At 59.8% G+C, this 11442-nt stretch overlaps 5 protein-coding genes across 5 annotated transcripts; 3 read left to right on the top strand and 2 right to left on the bottom strand.

Moving 5' to 3' along the window:
• Window positions 1-155: 155 nt before the first annotated feature.
• Window positions 156-526, bottom strand: SCHCODRAFT_02488716 (uncharacterized protein; the record flags this gene model as incomplete). Its single annotated transcript, XM_003038828.2, has 3 exons — window positions 156-251; window positions 300-382; window positions 430-526. 3 exons carry the CDS (start codon window positions 524-526, stop codon window positions 156-158), a joined length of 276 nt encoding a protein of 91 aa, XP_003038874.2.
• A 51-nt stretch (window positions 527-577) lies between these two features.
• SCHCODRAFT_02610046 (uncharacterized protein) lies at window positions 578-4528 on the top strand. Its single transcript, XM_003037482.2, has 9 exons — window positions 578-925; window positions 974-1036; window positions 1094-1119; window positions 1169-1293; window positions 1347-1536; window positions 1591-1617; window positions 1670-2431; window positions 2481-3280; window positions 3335-4528. The coding sequence occupies exons 1-9, from the start codon at window positions 666-668 to the stop codon at window positions 4319-4321; spliced, it is 3240 nt and encodes a 1079-aa protein (XP_003037528.2). The 5' UTR covers window positions 578-665; the 3' UTR covers window positions 4322-4528.
• Window positions 4529-5174: 646 nt separating this feature from the next.
• Window positions 5175-5963, top strand: SCHCODRAFT_02662683 (uncharacterized protein; the record flags this gene model as incomplete). Its single annotated transcript, XM_003037483.2, has 4 exons — window positions 5175-5191; window positions 5251-5315; window positions 5451-5774; window positions 5824-5963. 4 exons carry the CDS (start codon window positions 5175-5177, stop codon window positions 5961-5963), a joined length of 546 nt encoding a protein of 181 aa, XP_003037529.1.
• SCHCODRAFT_02147438 (uncharacterized protein) lies at window positions 5964-7146 on the bottom strand. The gene is made up of 4 exons (XM_050341931.1): window positions 6772-7146; window positions 6686-6713; window positions 6571-6624; window positions 5964-6514 (listed from the first exon to the last, which is right to left on the bottom strand). The coding sequence occupies exons 1-4, from the start codon at window positions 7006-7008 to the stop codon at window positions 6279-6281; spliced, it is 555 nt and encodes a 184-aa protein (XP_050202114.1). The 5' UTR covers window positions 7009-7146; the 3' UTR covers window positions 5964-6278.
• A 308-nt stretch (window positions 7147-7454) lies between these two features.
• SCHCODRAFT_02147401 (uncharacterized protein) lies at window positions 7455-10002 on the top strand. Its single transcript, XM_050341930.1, has 4 exons — window positions 7455-7500; window positions 7731-8045; window positions 8098-8901; window positions 9198-10002. Exons 2-4 carry the CDS (start codon window positions 7767-7769, stop codon window positions 9960-9962), a joined length of 1848 nt encoding a protein of 615 aa, XP_050202113.1. The 5' UTR covers window positions 7455-7500; window positions 7731-7766; the 3' UTR covers window positions 9963-10002.
• The last annotated feature ends 1440 nt before the right edge of the window (window positions 10003-11442 follow it).

The following is an 11442-nucleotide window of genomic DNA, read 5'->3' as shown; positions in this document are numbered from 1 at the left end:
GTTGTTTTGGGGCCCGCGGAGACCGCGCCGGCAAAGTGCGCCGCACGTGACTGGTTCAAGTGGCGCCTGCACGCATTGGTATCTGCACAAAGGCGTGTTTATCGACTATCAAACGGGCAGAAAACAGCAAGATAGCGACTCTGTAGCGGGAACGGTCACTTTCCACGACCTGGAGAGCGCAGGGTGACTGCAGCGGGCAGCAGCTGCTTGACCTCGCGTCGAATTATCCTCAACTTGTCTTCAATCAATTCCTGCGCGAGGATAAGCTACACGTATCAGGTGCAAGTAGACGACCATACCGTGTCACTGAGGTGGCGATTCCTTTCAATTTCTGAGCGAATCCATGCAACGGTCTCTACGCGTGCTTGCGGGTGGGGTATTCCTGCCCACCTATCAGAGTCTGCCATCTCATTCGACTATTCTCTCTACCTCGTGTACAGCGAATAGCATAGCGATAAAAGTTGAGGACTTCTTGCCTCAGAATAAAATGCTTGAGTGTCGGCTGTTTGGAATGAAGGAAGGCCATGGGCGTTGCCGGATTGAGCGACGATCGACTGGTCACAAGCCACGCCGGACCCTCTGCCGCGTCGACGGACTTGCACTCGACCAAGTCCTGCCCGCCGTCTCGCCTCCTCCCTTCATCGCCGTCATCATCGCCGAACGCCATGGCCGCCGTCGGAACTGCCATTGCCCCAGCTGATATCCCGAAAACCACTGAAAATGGGTCTCCAGACCAGCTTGCCGACGCTGTCGCCGGTCTCGCCATACACGACGACCAGCGTTCGCCAGAGCAGGCCCAGGGGACCCAGCAGCCTGTCGCTCAGCGTCCGCTGCGAATATACACCAGGAAACAGCTTCTGTATCTCCACGCATCACCACTCGTGCAGCTGCCGCCAGGCATGCCCGAGCTCAAAGACTGGTTTGGGTAAGGTCTTTGTTTATGCACAACGCAGCTGCTTGAACGATGCTTCAGAACGGAAAACGAACAGAGCCTCACAAAGAAGGAGGAAGCCTCGAGTCCACCGCGAGAACGCAGGTGCGCAAACGCGGTTATCGTCTACACGTCCTGTCGAGCGCTAACGACACTTGGCAGATTCAGGCGGGATCCTGAAGACGGAGGTGTGTCGTGCATCGCTCATATACACGCATGCGCTCAATTGTACGCTAGATACCCCCACGAGACCCTCCTTCCGAGCCACGGTCTCACAACCCTCGCAAATGGGCAACTTCAAGCACCAGTCCCTGCGCAGCGACAGAGACAGAGACGAACGTGACAGAGAAGGAATACGCAACGTCAGCTCTCGTTTCCTCGCGTCGCCGACCTCCTCTCAACTCGCCATGCCCAGATGTCTGAGAGATACGACCGCGACCGCATGGGTCTCGGCCTGAACGGCAGGAACAAGGATCGCGATGTCGCCCCTCACCTCTCCTCGGCGTCCTCCACGCGCCTGGCCAGTACGGGCCCGATAGCCACCCTCACGACGCGCCGCGGTGAAACAGGCAGGAAGAAGGCCGGTGATGACGACTGGCGAAGAGGTTCGTGCCGCACGCACTTAATCTCATCTGTCCGTTAATAACTCATGATCGCAGGAGGAGAGCGTGGCGGCAGAGAAGACAGTGAGTTCATTGACACGACTAGAAGCCTACAACCTCATCCATTCATGATCAGACGGCGGCCGCCGCGACGACCGCGAGCGCAATCGTTCCCGTGCGCGCGACTCGTCCCGCCCTCGGCGCGAGCAGTCCTCCACCCGCCGCGAGCGCGACGACCGCAGAGGCAAGGAGGACTACGACGATCCCCGCAATCACCGACGCCCGCGAGACGATGACGACCCGGATGATCCCCGTCGCTGGCGCGACGATGGCAAGCGCGATGAGCGGATTGCGTCCCGGCGCGACCGCGACCGCTATCGCGAAGAACGTGGGTGGGACGAGCGCCGTGATCGGGGCGATCGGTGGCAGGTCGTGGAGGAGCGGGAGGCGCGCACGAAGCGTGGCACTGAGCGCGGTGGAGGGCGCGATCGGCGGAATGGGGACGATGGGAAGGAGCGGGATGAGCCCAAGGGCAATGGGAGGGACCGTGATCGCGAGAGGGAGAAGGAGCCTGCGTGGATGGACACTTATATCCCGCCTGCAACATCTGGCACCGGCATTTTGGGTGGAAAGGGTGCGGATGGCGAGCTCGATGGCATACAGGCGTGGAAGAAGGGCATGAAAGAGAAGGAGGCGAAGGAGAAGGGCGTTGCAGCTGCCCAGGAAGCCGCCGCAGCTGCTCCGTCCGGCGGCGGAGGCGGCGGCCTCGACGAGATTCAGCTCTTCCGCATGATGATGAAGAAAGAGGACGACAAGAAGAAGGCAGACGGCCCGTCAGCCGAGGCGTCGCCAACCATAGCGTCCGTCGCGCCCGGTCGCGTCTCGGAGGCTATCTCCTGTATGTTCACATCCAGCGTGGGCAAACATGATGCTCATTTTGCTCCCAGCTTCATCCGTGTCCGCCTCTGCCATGGCCGAGTCAAAATCGAGCGGTCAGCCTCCGTCTTCCTCTGCCGTCACCTCATCTACCGCGGACAACGCCGCGCCTGCCTTGTCTGGCCTGGCGTCCCTCCCTCCCAAGCCCGAAGTCCATCTCGAAGACGTTCTCCCGGCAACTTCCAGGTTATTCCCCAGACCCAGCCAGCCGACGTCCGCGGAAGCTTCCCCACTGGACTCTACAGCCAACTCGCCCACGTCTGCCCTTAGTGCAGCCGCAGGATCACGTTTGCTCTCGCTGGGTCGCGGTCCCGCCCAGGCTAAGGCTGCTCCCGCTGCTCCTGGTTCCCCTGCGAACGGCGCTCAGGCGCCGCAAGTCCCTGCTCAACCGAACATCGCCTTGGAAGCCATCAGACGCGACCCCGCTATCGTGCAGCTACCATCCAAACCAGGATCAGCGCACGGCTCCGCATATTCACCTTTCGAGGACACATCGCGTACCTCTTACGGCTTCGAGGACGCGCGCCGCGCGCCGAACTCGCTGGAGCAACCTATGCGTGTTCCAGGGAACAACAGCCCGTCGTTTAATGAGTCGCTGTCGCCGGATGGATCCGTGCCGGGTATGAGGGGCAGTCGCTTTGCGAAGTTCTTCGATGGAAAGACGAGGGACGGCGCCGCGAAGATGCAATCTGGCGGGGAGTCGCCTGTTGGGCTAAGGCAGGAGCCGTCGCCCATGAACGTCCCTGGTAGTGGGCCCGATGGACGCGCCATGGACGAGATCTTTGCCATGCTGAACAATTCGGCGACGCACGTAAGTTTACCTTTCTTTCTGATGTTGTGTACGAGATGTACTAACAACAATCAGAATCCTCGCGCTCCAAACCCGCCTACTGTTGTTCCGCCCGCTAGGGATATTCAACTCCAGCAACAGGCCCAGCTAGCGCTCCTGCAGCAACAAGGTATCCATCCCAGCCGCCTCGAATCCTTCTACGACAGCCACTTCGACGACCGCAGCTTCGTACCTGACGGCATGGTCCCGGGCCTCCGCACGGCGCCTCCTCCCCGCGAGAAAGGTCCTATGTTCGCCGACCCTATCGACGATCCCCACTTCAGTGTGCAACGCCCACCCCCGCATCAGCGCGGTGCGGACCCGGCGTTCTGGAACCAGCCAGCCCCGCGCCAGCCTCCTCCCCAGCAGCTGTACGGGCAGCAACTTGGTGGGCGTGGTGGTGTTGGGCTGTCTGCGGCGGCGTTGCAGCAGCAGCAGTTCCGTGGTGGCCCGTCGCCGCTCACTGCGCAGGCGCAGGCCACTCTTCTGCAGCAGCAGCAGCGTCTGCCGCCAGGGCTTGCAAACCTCGGTGGCCGTCCGCCTCACGACCCTTCGCAGTTTATTGGTCTTCAAGGTCTGCAGAATGGGGGTCTGCATGCCAATGCACCTCTTCAGACGAACTTCAACGGTATTCCTGGTGGTGGCAATGTTCCCTTCGGCGGTCCTCAGATCCGCGGCATACCTGCCGCTCAGCAGCTACAGAACGCTCATCTCGGCGGGTTCACACCTCAGGAGCTTGAGCTACGCGCTGCTCAGGCTCATATCATGAGCATGCGCAATGGCGGCGCGGCTGGGCTAGGCGGCCTTGGAGGACTGCCCCAGCACCAGCTTTCGCAGCAAGCTGCTCTCCTCAACCTGCGCGCTCAGCAGCAACAACAGCAACAGCAACAGCAGCACCTCGCGCACGGTCTGCCTCCCCACCTCCCTCAGCATGGGCAGCCGTCGCCCGAGGACCTCATGCAGCTCCTTCTCGCGGGCCGTGGCGGCGGCCCCGACCTCGACTCCTTCAACCGCTACCGCTGAGTTTCAACGCTCCAACCTATCCCCGACGCGCGGACTACACCTTCCATAACCCGACTATCATGCGCTGGTCTCTCGTTCTGTTCCCACCACTGCTCGCGCCGCACCTCCCTCGTCGTCCACTATCTTGCATCGCTCATATACTTTACAATCGTTGTACATTTCCTTTTTCCTTTGTTCATGCTTATACGATGCTCTTGGACCCACGGACGTTCTTCTCCGTCGGCTACCGCAATAATCAACGCCCAAAGTGTTCTTCGGTGCGTACGCTTGCCGACGCTTCCTCTCGCTGATCTTCGCAGAACAATACCTCCACTCCGCCGCATGGCATGATGACCATACGCTTCTTGTTTGCTCCTTGTCTTCGCCGACGATCCCAGGTTCCAGGGACCGCGAATAAAATGTGAAACGAGGAAGAATAGCCGATAGTTTGCGATGGGCGCCTACGAGGTCATGCCAAGCTGCGCAGCTGGCGAGGGAGTCGTGTGCATCAGTGGTCGCCCTGATTCGCCTGGTTTACCCAGCTGCTGCATACGTATCACCGTCTAGAAGCCCGTGCTATTGGGACCGGGTGTCAAGGTGAGAGGGCCTCATGTCTATGCACATGCGCCCGCCATAGGCCGTTTATTACTGACCGACTACTGTCTCCGAGTGCGCACTTTGAAAGACCGAATGGCGACAGCGGGAATTGGAGGCAATAGAGACTGACATTGCAATGATGGGCCTTTATTAGCAGGGTCAGTAAGTCATTTCGTGATAGATGGACGTCTGTCTAGTACTGCCAGGATTGGCGCTGATGTTGAATAAAAGGCGAACGGTGCGCTGGCAATCGGACGTGGGATAGGCCGACCATCCCATGTGTCTTATTGACAAGTAAGCGCGTCCAGCAATTACAGTATCCGTGGTAGCCGAGCTGATAACTCCTCAGTTAGCACGCCTTCGGTGTGGGAATACGAGAAGACGGGGCTGTATACCCGCAATGCAGAGAAGTTGCGGCGTGGGTGACCCCTCCGGGAAGAGCGGCGCGTCTCTCAGCGATGCGGAAGCGCCCAAAAGCCGCGCCGAGAGGGCCTGCCGCTGCGTCTACTCGCTGCTTACCGCCGTCGCGCGCGACACGAGCTGTCGCGCTCAGACAAGGAAGCAGGGCGCGGTGGGCTCGCGGATGACGTCCTGCGCGCGCGGATCTGCACCGTCGTCGCCTCGCCTCGCCGGCAATCCACCACCTCCTCGCGGCAGCCCTGGACCTGCACGCTGCTCTCGATACGCATCGGGGGGCCTGGGGATCGGGCTCGCGCGGTGCGGCTGGGTCCCACGGCACGGGCTTTCTTGATGTGCGCTGGAGCGGGGAGGGGTCGCGCGTATCTGCTGCCGCGACCGGGGCCCCTCGGCTGGGCAGGTCAAGTGCGCGCGCACATTCAAGGCGATGGCGCGGACTTTGCCGCGCGAAGTTTGGAGGGTACGTTGCCTGCAGGAAGGGCTGCTCGGTCCCGCGCGAGGGGCGACAGGTCGGGCGGGCGCTAGCGCGAGTGCAATGTCGGAGCTTGGCCACGAGGAGGCGGTGGAGATGAGGGAGGATGCGAGGATGAAGCAGCCGCTGCGATTCGCGCGTTTGAGTCGTCGCAAGAACGACGCTGGGAGCTACTAGCTCGTCGAACGCGCCCCCCAGCCAGCTCCCAACTGGGTGCGATGGGCGCGATTGATGGACGATAAGGGGGGTACCTCAGAATTCAGATGAGGAAGAGCATCAGTGATGGGCTTGTGCATTACGATTCTGTGTTTCCAGGTCTTCAGTCTAGTGAAGGGCTCGGCAATCGGCCGCTTTCCATCGATGCATACGTCAAGGAAAAGGAAAGTGCGAGAAGTGGTGTTGTCGCCGACCGTCATCCGGCCGGGCGCGTGCAGAGGGCGCGAGGTGGTGGAAATTCGGACTCGGAGATTGATGAAGGCTGCGAGGGACCTGTCAGCCGCTGCTCGTCCTGGAATGCAGACGAGGGGTCGAGGGGGAGGGGGTCAGATTCATAATGTAGATTGCTAGATACCGGAAGCCAAAGAGGCTTCCCTTACGGCGGAAGGACGATAGCAGAGGGGACCTCGAAACCCTTGGGAAATGAACTGAATTTCGATGTGGAAGCATGCCTGCAGGATGTGTGTACAAGGTTGATATCCCCGGCGTCGCACCGCACAAGCGCCTCAAGGCTGACGGGACCCGAGGCATCAAACACGCCCCCAGCAAACTGAAAACCAGCGCTCACCGCGACCGACACACCCTTTGCTCTCCTCACCCAGAGAACCACATTCCCTGCCGCCTACCGACGCGTGATTCAGTTCAGCGCGTCGAGCGAGCCCGCCTACAATCCCCTACGCTACCTACTAGACTCGGAGCACGCTGCCAGCGCTACCGCCTGCAGCTCGTTCCATTCACTCTTTTTGGGCTCCTGTCGTCGTATCCTTACCCAACCGTCTTTAATCCCCCGGTCCCCGCTGTTGTTGGCTCGGACTTGTTCTGGTGCGTGACCTGCGTTGGACAAAGGACTGGGGCTGAGGCAGCCGTTGCAGAGCGCCGATAGAAGAACACGAGGAGGCGACCATCTTGTGCGAGATTCTTGTCCTCCGTGCGTTCCCTTGTCCATTTCTCTTGTTATGACGCGCTGACGGTCGGCTGCAGAGTTGCAAGGTGAGACAACGTCCATACGTCATCGTTCCTGCTCGCGGGAAAACGTGGCCCGCGTTGTTGTGTCCCTTTTTGGCGATAATTCCGGATTAATTAGTGGGATTTGTGGGTGGGCGGTGGATGGGCTATGCGTATGCGCGAGGACGAGGGGCGTCCTGTGCGATGGGTGGCAGGCTGTGGCCTTTATTCGACCATCCGGGGAAAGGACGGGGCGCCGGGCGGCCAGTGCACAAGGCGCTGATTCCGCCCATTTTCATTCGTGCGATGCGGCGTTGATATCAGGGCCGGGCCGGGATCAGACGGCAGACGATTTTAGAGGCCGGCGTGACCGCTCACTTTCTTTTCTTGCCCTCGTCGTCGACTCCCAATCGTCGGCGGGCTCCTCTTTCTTCTGTACCACTACCATCTCACGAACCGCACGCTGACCTGAACGACATTCTCTCACAGCACGCAAGTGCGCCCCCGCCCTCTCCCACCCACCTCCACCGCACGCCACGCGCGTCCAGAACCAGTGAGTCGCTTTGCTCTTGCTCCCGCCCCCTCGACGCGTCCTATCGTGATCACCGCCCTCCCCCTATGTTTTCCGCCGTCTATGTTGCTTCCGCGTCCCCGCTGTCACACATACCCCCGCCTTGTTTGGCCCAAACATTGTGTCGCGCTTGCTCTCCATCTACCATGTCGTCCACCTCGGCGCCCACGACCGTCGCTACAGCCGCTGACCCCGCCCGCTGTAGCTCTCAGTCGATCTCCGTATCCTGCGCATCGATATCCGACGACATGAAGGACATCACCGCCACGGCTTCCAACCGCCAAGCGCGCGCCTCCCAGATCTACACCCGGAAGCGACCCTCTCCCCATGGCGTCCACAAGTCCTCATCCACCAAGACGCCCATGCTCTACCCCACCAGCGCCTACCTCAGCCGCAAATCGCCCCGCTCGCTCAAGCGCACGCGCGAGTCACAGCGGGAAGCCCACCTTGCCGCGCTCCGGCGGGAAGGCATCTTCATTGAGGACGAGTACCGAGAGGAGATTCGCCAGTACATGCACTATATGGAGGTACGACATCGTATCATCGCTCATATGCACCCTCTTCATCTCGCCTTTGCAGCGCTACACGGCATGCTCAGCGCAGTCCATGGACCAACAACCGGAGATCCGGTGGCATATGCGCCCCTGCCTTGTCGACTTCCTGGTCGAAGTTCACTTCACCTTCCGCCTGCGCCCCGAGACTCTCTACCTCACGCTCAACATCGTCGACCGCTACGTCTCTCGCCGTATCGTGTATATCAAGCATTACCAACTGGTCGGCTGCGCGGCGCTCTGGATCGCCGCCAAGTTCGAGGATGCCAAGGAGCGCGTGCCCACGGTACAAGATCTCGTTCAGGTCTGCCGGGAAGCATACGACGAGTCGCACTTTATCCAGATGGAGGGCCATGTCCTTTCCACCATCGACTGGACGCTCGGCCACCCGACCGCGGAGGCGTGGTTGCGGGTCATGTGCTGCGACCCATACCCGGAGGATACCCGCGTACAGCACATCGCCCGCTTCCTCATGGAGATTACGCTTTTCTACCGCGAGTTCGTCCCCTACGCGCCGTCGACTATCGCGCTCGCTGCCCTGACGCTCGCGCGCTTCATCTGCGACAAGCGGCCACAACTCTGGGAGTCGACGTGGGACGAGACGCCCGAGTGCTTGGAAGTCGTCGAGTTCCTCGACATCCGGTTGGCGAAGCACGTCAACGACTTGTCCGAGACGGTCATCAAGAAGTACTCGTATGCGTTCTACTCGAAGGCGGCGACGCACGTCGTGCAGTGGTACTTGCAGGGTGGGCGGTATCAAAGACCGTTGGCGTCCTTGCCGACGAGCCCCGTTACTCCGCTGCGCTCGCCAGCATCGTGCAGCGGGACGCCCATGAGCGTGGCGACGTCAGTCTCCGACGACGACATGCCCATGACGCCTGTGACGCCTGCTCCGTCAGCCGACGACCCGTTCGGGCGCATCGACGACAAGGAGAACGTGCCCTCCACGTTCGAGCCGGTCCTGACATCGAAGCATCGCATGGAGCAGCCTGCCGAGCAGTACCTCCCTCACGACTTCGTCTCGTTCGGCCGCAACGTCCTCCACAGCCTGAACGTTGGCTCTCCGAACGCGATGGTCTCATAGCATCCGGCTCAAAAGTGTACACCCCCTCGCATCCAGCATCCGACTCTCGCACGCATCGTCCAAAAGTTCATCAGCCGCAAAATGTAATACCATACACGTCGCATCCGACACCAGCAATTCTGTCTCGCACGCCAATCATCCATGCATCACACTTTCATCCGCATCTCTTGCAACATCGTAACATTATTCTATCCCGGTATCCGGCAGGGCACATCCTAGATCGTCGAGCGGCGGGAAGCATCGCAGAGGGCGCGCACACACCCTCCAAAATGCGTCGCAACTTCATGGACAGTTCCATCTGCCCGCCTCGAGCCCTCTGTGTATACTCTGCACGCGCTCCCCTTCATCTTCTGGTGTACCCTTCACTCATTTTCCACTTGTCACATTATGCATCATCATCCCCCGCGCATCCTCATTCATTCACGTACATACTTGACCAGGGTCGACAGCCATTCTTAATCTTCCTTGCCCTCACTTTTGCCCCAACCATTACAACCTCCCTCGCCTTCGTTCAGTGTCTTACTTTATTGTTTCTTTATGGTAGTCTACCCCCACGCCAGATCCGGTCGGTCGCGCGCCTCACCAGCGCGCGGTTTGCCGGCGTCTTTGTTGACGTTGGTGCTTGCGCTTCTACTACTATCGTTTGGTGGGTCCATCGGCTTGTTACAGTAGTTGTTACATACCGCTCTCCGTGCGCATTACCTACGTATCCTTTCATTTTACTGCACTGTTGCATAATTGACTGTCGACCGCTACACAATCGAGAGAGCCGTGCTGTAGAATTTCGGGGTGATTTCCCAGTGGGCTAGTCCTTCATGATAGCTCGGCGCGTTTATGCAAGGTCTGGTTCGTCAGGTGGGGGAGGATAGGCGAGCGGGTGCTGTAGCATCAGGATCGTCCATTGCAGCGCGGGGGCAAACCGTGTGCGTGCGCCACCACGTCATAGGGAGGGCCTGGAGGTTGCGGGCGCGCGTTCGGGAAGGCATCAGGCGACGACGCGCGCAGCAGCGCCGTCGACACCGGGCACGGGGAGGCACGAGGGCCGTTGCTGACACGGGGGCGTATTGGGGGTTCTCGGGTGGTTCTCGAGGACACATGAGCTGACATGAGGACCCGCGAGGGCGTTCGAGGCGAGCAAGACGCGTTTCTGGCCTCATAGTAGGGTGGTGGAAGCTTTTTGGGCTTTGTCAAATGTGGAGGCGAGGGGGTTGGCGGGATGCGCGTTGCCGCTGGTGGTAGGCGGGGCTTGCTTACTACTGCCACCCGAGTTACTTGCGTCCGCCCCTCTTTGGAATTACTGTTCAGGAGCGTCGGAGGGTTCAGGACAGTCAGAAGGCTTGGAAGATTGGAAGGGTTAGGAAGGTTGGAAGGACCGGGAAGATCAGAAGGGGGTTGGTATCGCCGGTAGGGCACTTGACAGATGGGAATGGACGTTTCGACCTGGGCCCAGCTTTCGGAGATGCGTGCCAAGTCCACAATCTTTGCGGTGAACATAGCTATCCCTCAGCAGAGCATACAATATGTTTTGAAGTTCGCTGAGAGCTCTCGTACGTTGCTTCTATGCCCCTCCCAGCACACACAAGTCCAACAACGGAGACGGCGAGGGGAATTATCACTGAAAGGCACGTTTGGGCACGCCATGACGCGTGTTCAGCTGTGTTCAGGGGGTTCGTTTTTGTCATGTGACCGCGGTTGAACTTCTTTGATGGCCTCGGAGATACTTCTAAATACGGACACAAGGCGGAACCAGATAGGCATAAAAGGGACTTTGCGGGGAACGGAGTCGTTTAGAAGATAGCGCAATGCCTCCTGCACTTTGTCAACATTGGTGATGGGTATTTCTGAAGCCGAAGAATACCTGGATAATTTTGTGGTGGTAAATAAGGAGCGCGTACGGCCGGAGGACGTTGCACATGCGTTGCTGGCGCCACCATAATGGGAACCTTCCATTGTTCCCATCTGGCAAAAGAATGAGTGGCGGCCTACGTGCCGTAACGATATAGCATCCCAAGGCGCAATTTACACGAGGAATTTGCTGAGGTATTCATCCGGACTGCGGTGGGCTCCACGTACATGAATGCCGGAATAGTTGGACTTCCAAGGCGGTGCGCCGACGTGCCGGCGTCGCGAGGGACGGCAAGCAGCCTTGTGAGGCCGCACACCCGCGCAGTGAGGGCGCGATAGGAAGGATAGGATCTGTGAGGGGTCGGCCGACCGTCGCCGTGCTCCTCAAAGGCATGCTCATGGTTCTCGACGTCGACGACATAGTCGCGTCAGTTGATAGTTGTC

The sequence above is a fragment of the Schizophyllum commune genome (assembly GCF_000143185.2).
Source record: "Schizophyllum commune H4-8 unplaced genomic scaffold SCHCOscaffold_2, whole genome shotgun sequence".
NCBI classification, from domain to species: Eukaryota; Fungi; Basidiomycota; class Agaricomycetes; order Agaricales; family Schizophyllaceae; genus Schizophyllum; species Schizophyllum commune.
The sequence above is the reverse complement of the archived record's forward strand: the minus strand, read 5'-3'. Positions and strand labels throughout refer to the sequence as shown.

Bases quoted from the DNA above. Each gene is read 5' to 3' on its own strand.
- SCHCODRAFT_02147401 (XM_050341930.1), top strand. From the start codon at position 7,767: ATGAAGGACATCACCGCCACGGCTTCCAACCGCCAAGCGCGCGCCTCC. The intron at 8,046-8,097 runs GTACGACATCGT...TCGCCTTTGCAG, and splicing joins AGTACATGCACTATATGGAG to CGCTACACGGCATGCTCAGC. The intron at 8,902-9,197 runs ATGAGCGTGGCG...CCAGCATCCGAC, and splicing joins CATCGTGCAGCGGGACGCCC to TCTCGCACGCATCGTCCAAA.
- SCHCODRAFT_02147438 (XM_050341931.1), bottom strand. From the start codon at position 7,008: ATGGACGTTGTCTCACCTTGCAACTCTGCAGCCGACCGTCAGCGCGTC. The intron at 6,625-6,685 runs GTAGCGTAGGGG...ACGCGTCGGTAG, and splicing joins GCGTGCTCCGAGTCTAGTAG to GCGGCAGGGAATGTGGTTCT. The intron at 6,515-6,570 runs GTGAGCGCTGGT...GGGTCCCGTCAG, and splicing joins CAAAGGGTGTGTCGGTCGCG to CCTTGAGGCGCTTGTGCGGT.
- SCHCODRAFT_02610046 (XM_003037482.2), top strand. From the start codon at position 666: ATGGCCGCCGTCGGAACTGCCATTGCCCCAGCTGATATCCCGAAAACC. The intron at 1,037-1,093 runs GTGCGCAAACGC...GACACTTGGCAG, and splicing joins AGTCCACCGCGAGAACGCAG to ATTCAGGCGGGATCCTGAAG. The intron at 1,294-1,346 runs GTCAGCTCTCGT...CGCCATGCCCAG, and splicing joins ACAGAGAAGGAATACGCAAC to ATGTCTGAGAGATACGACCG.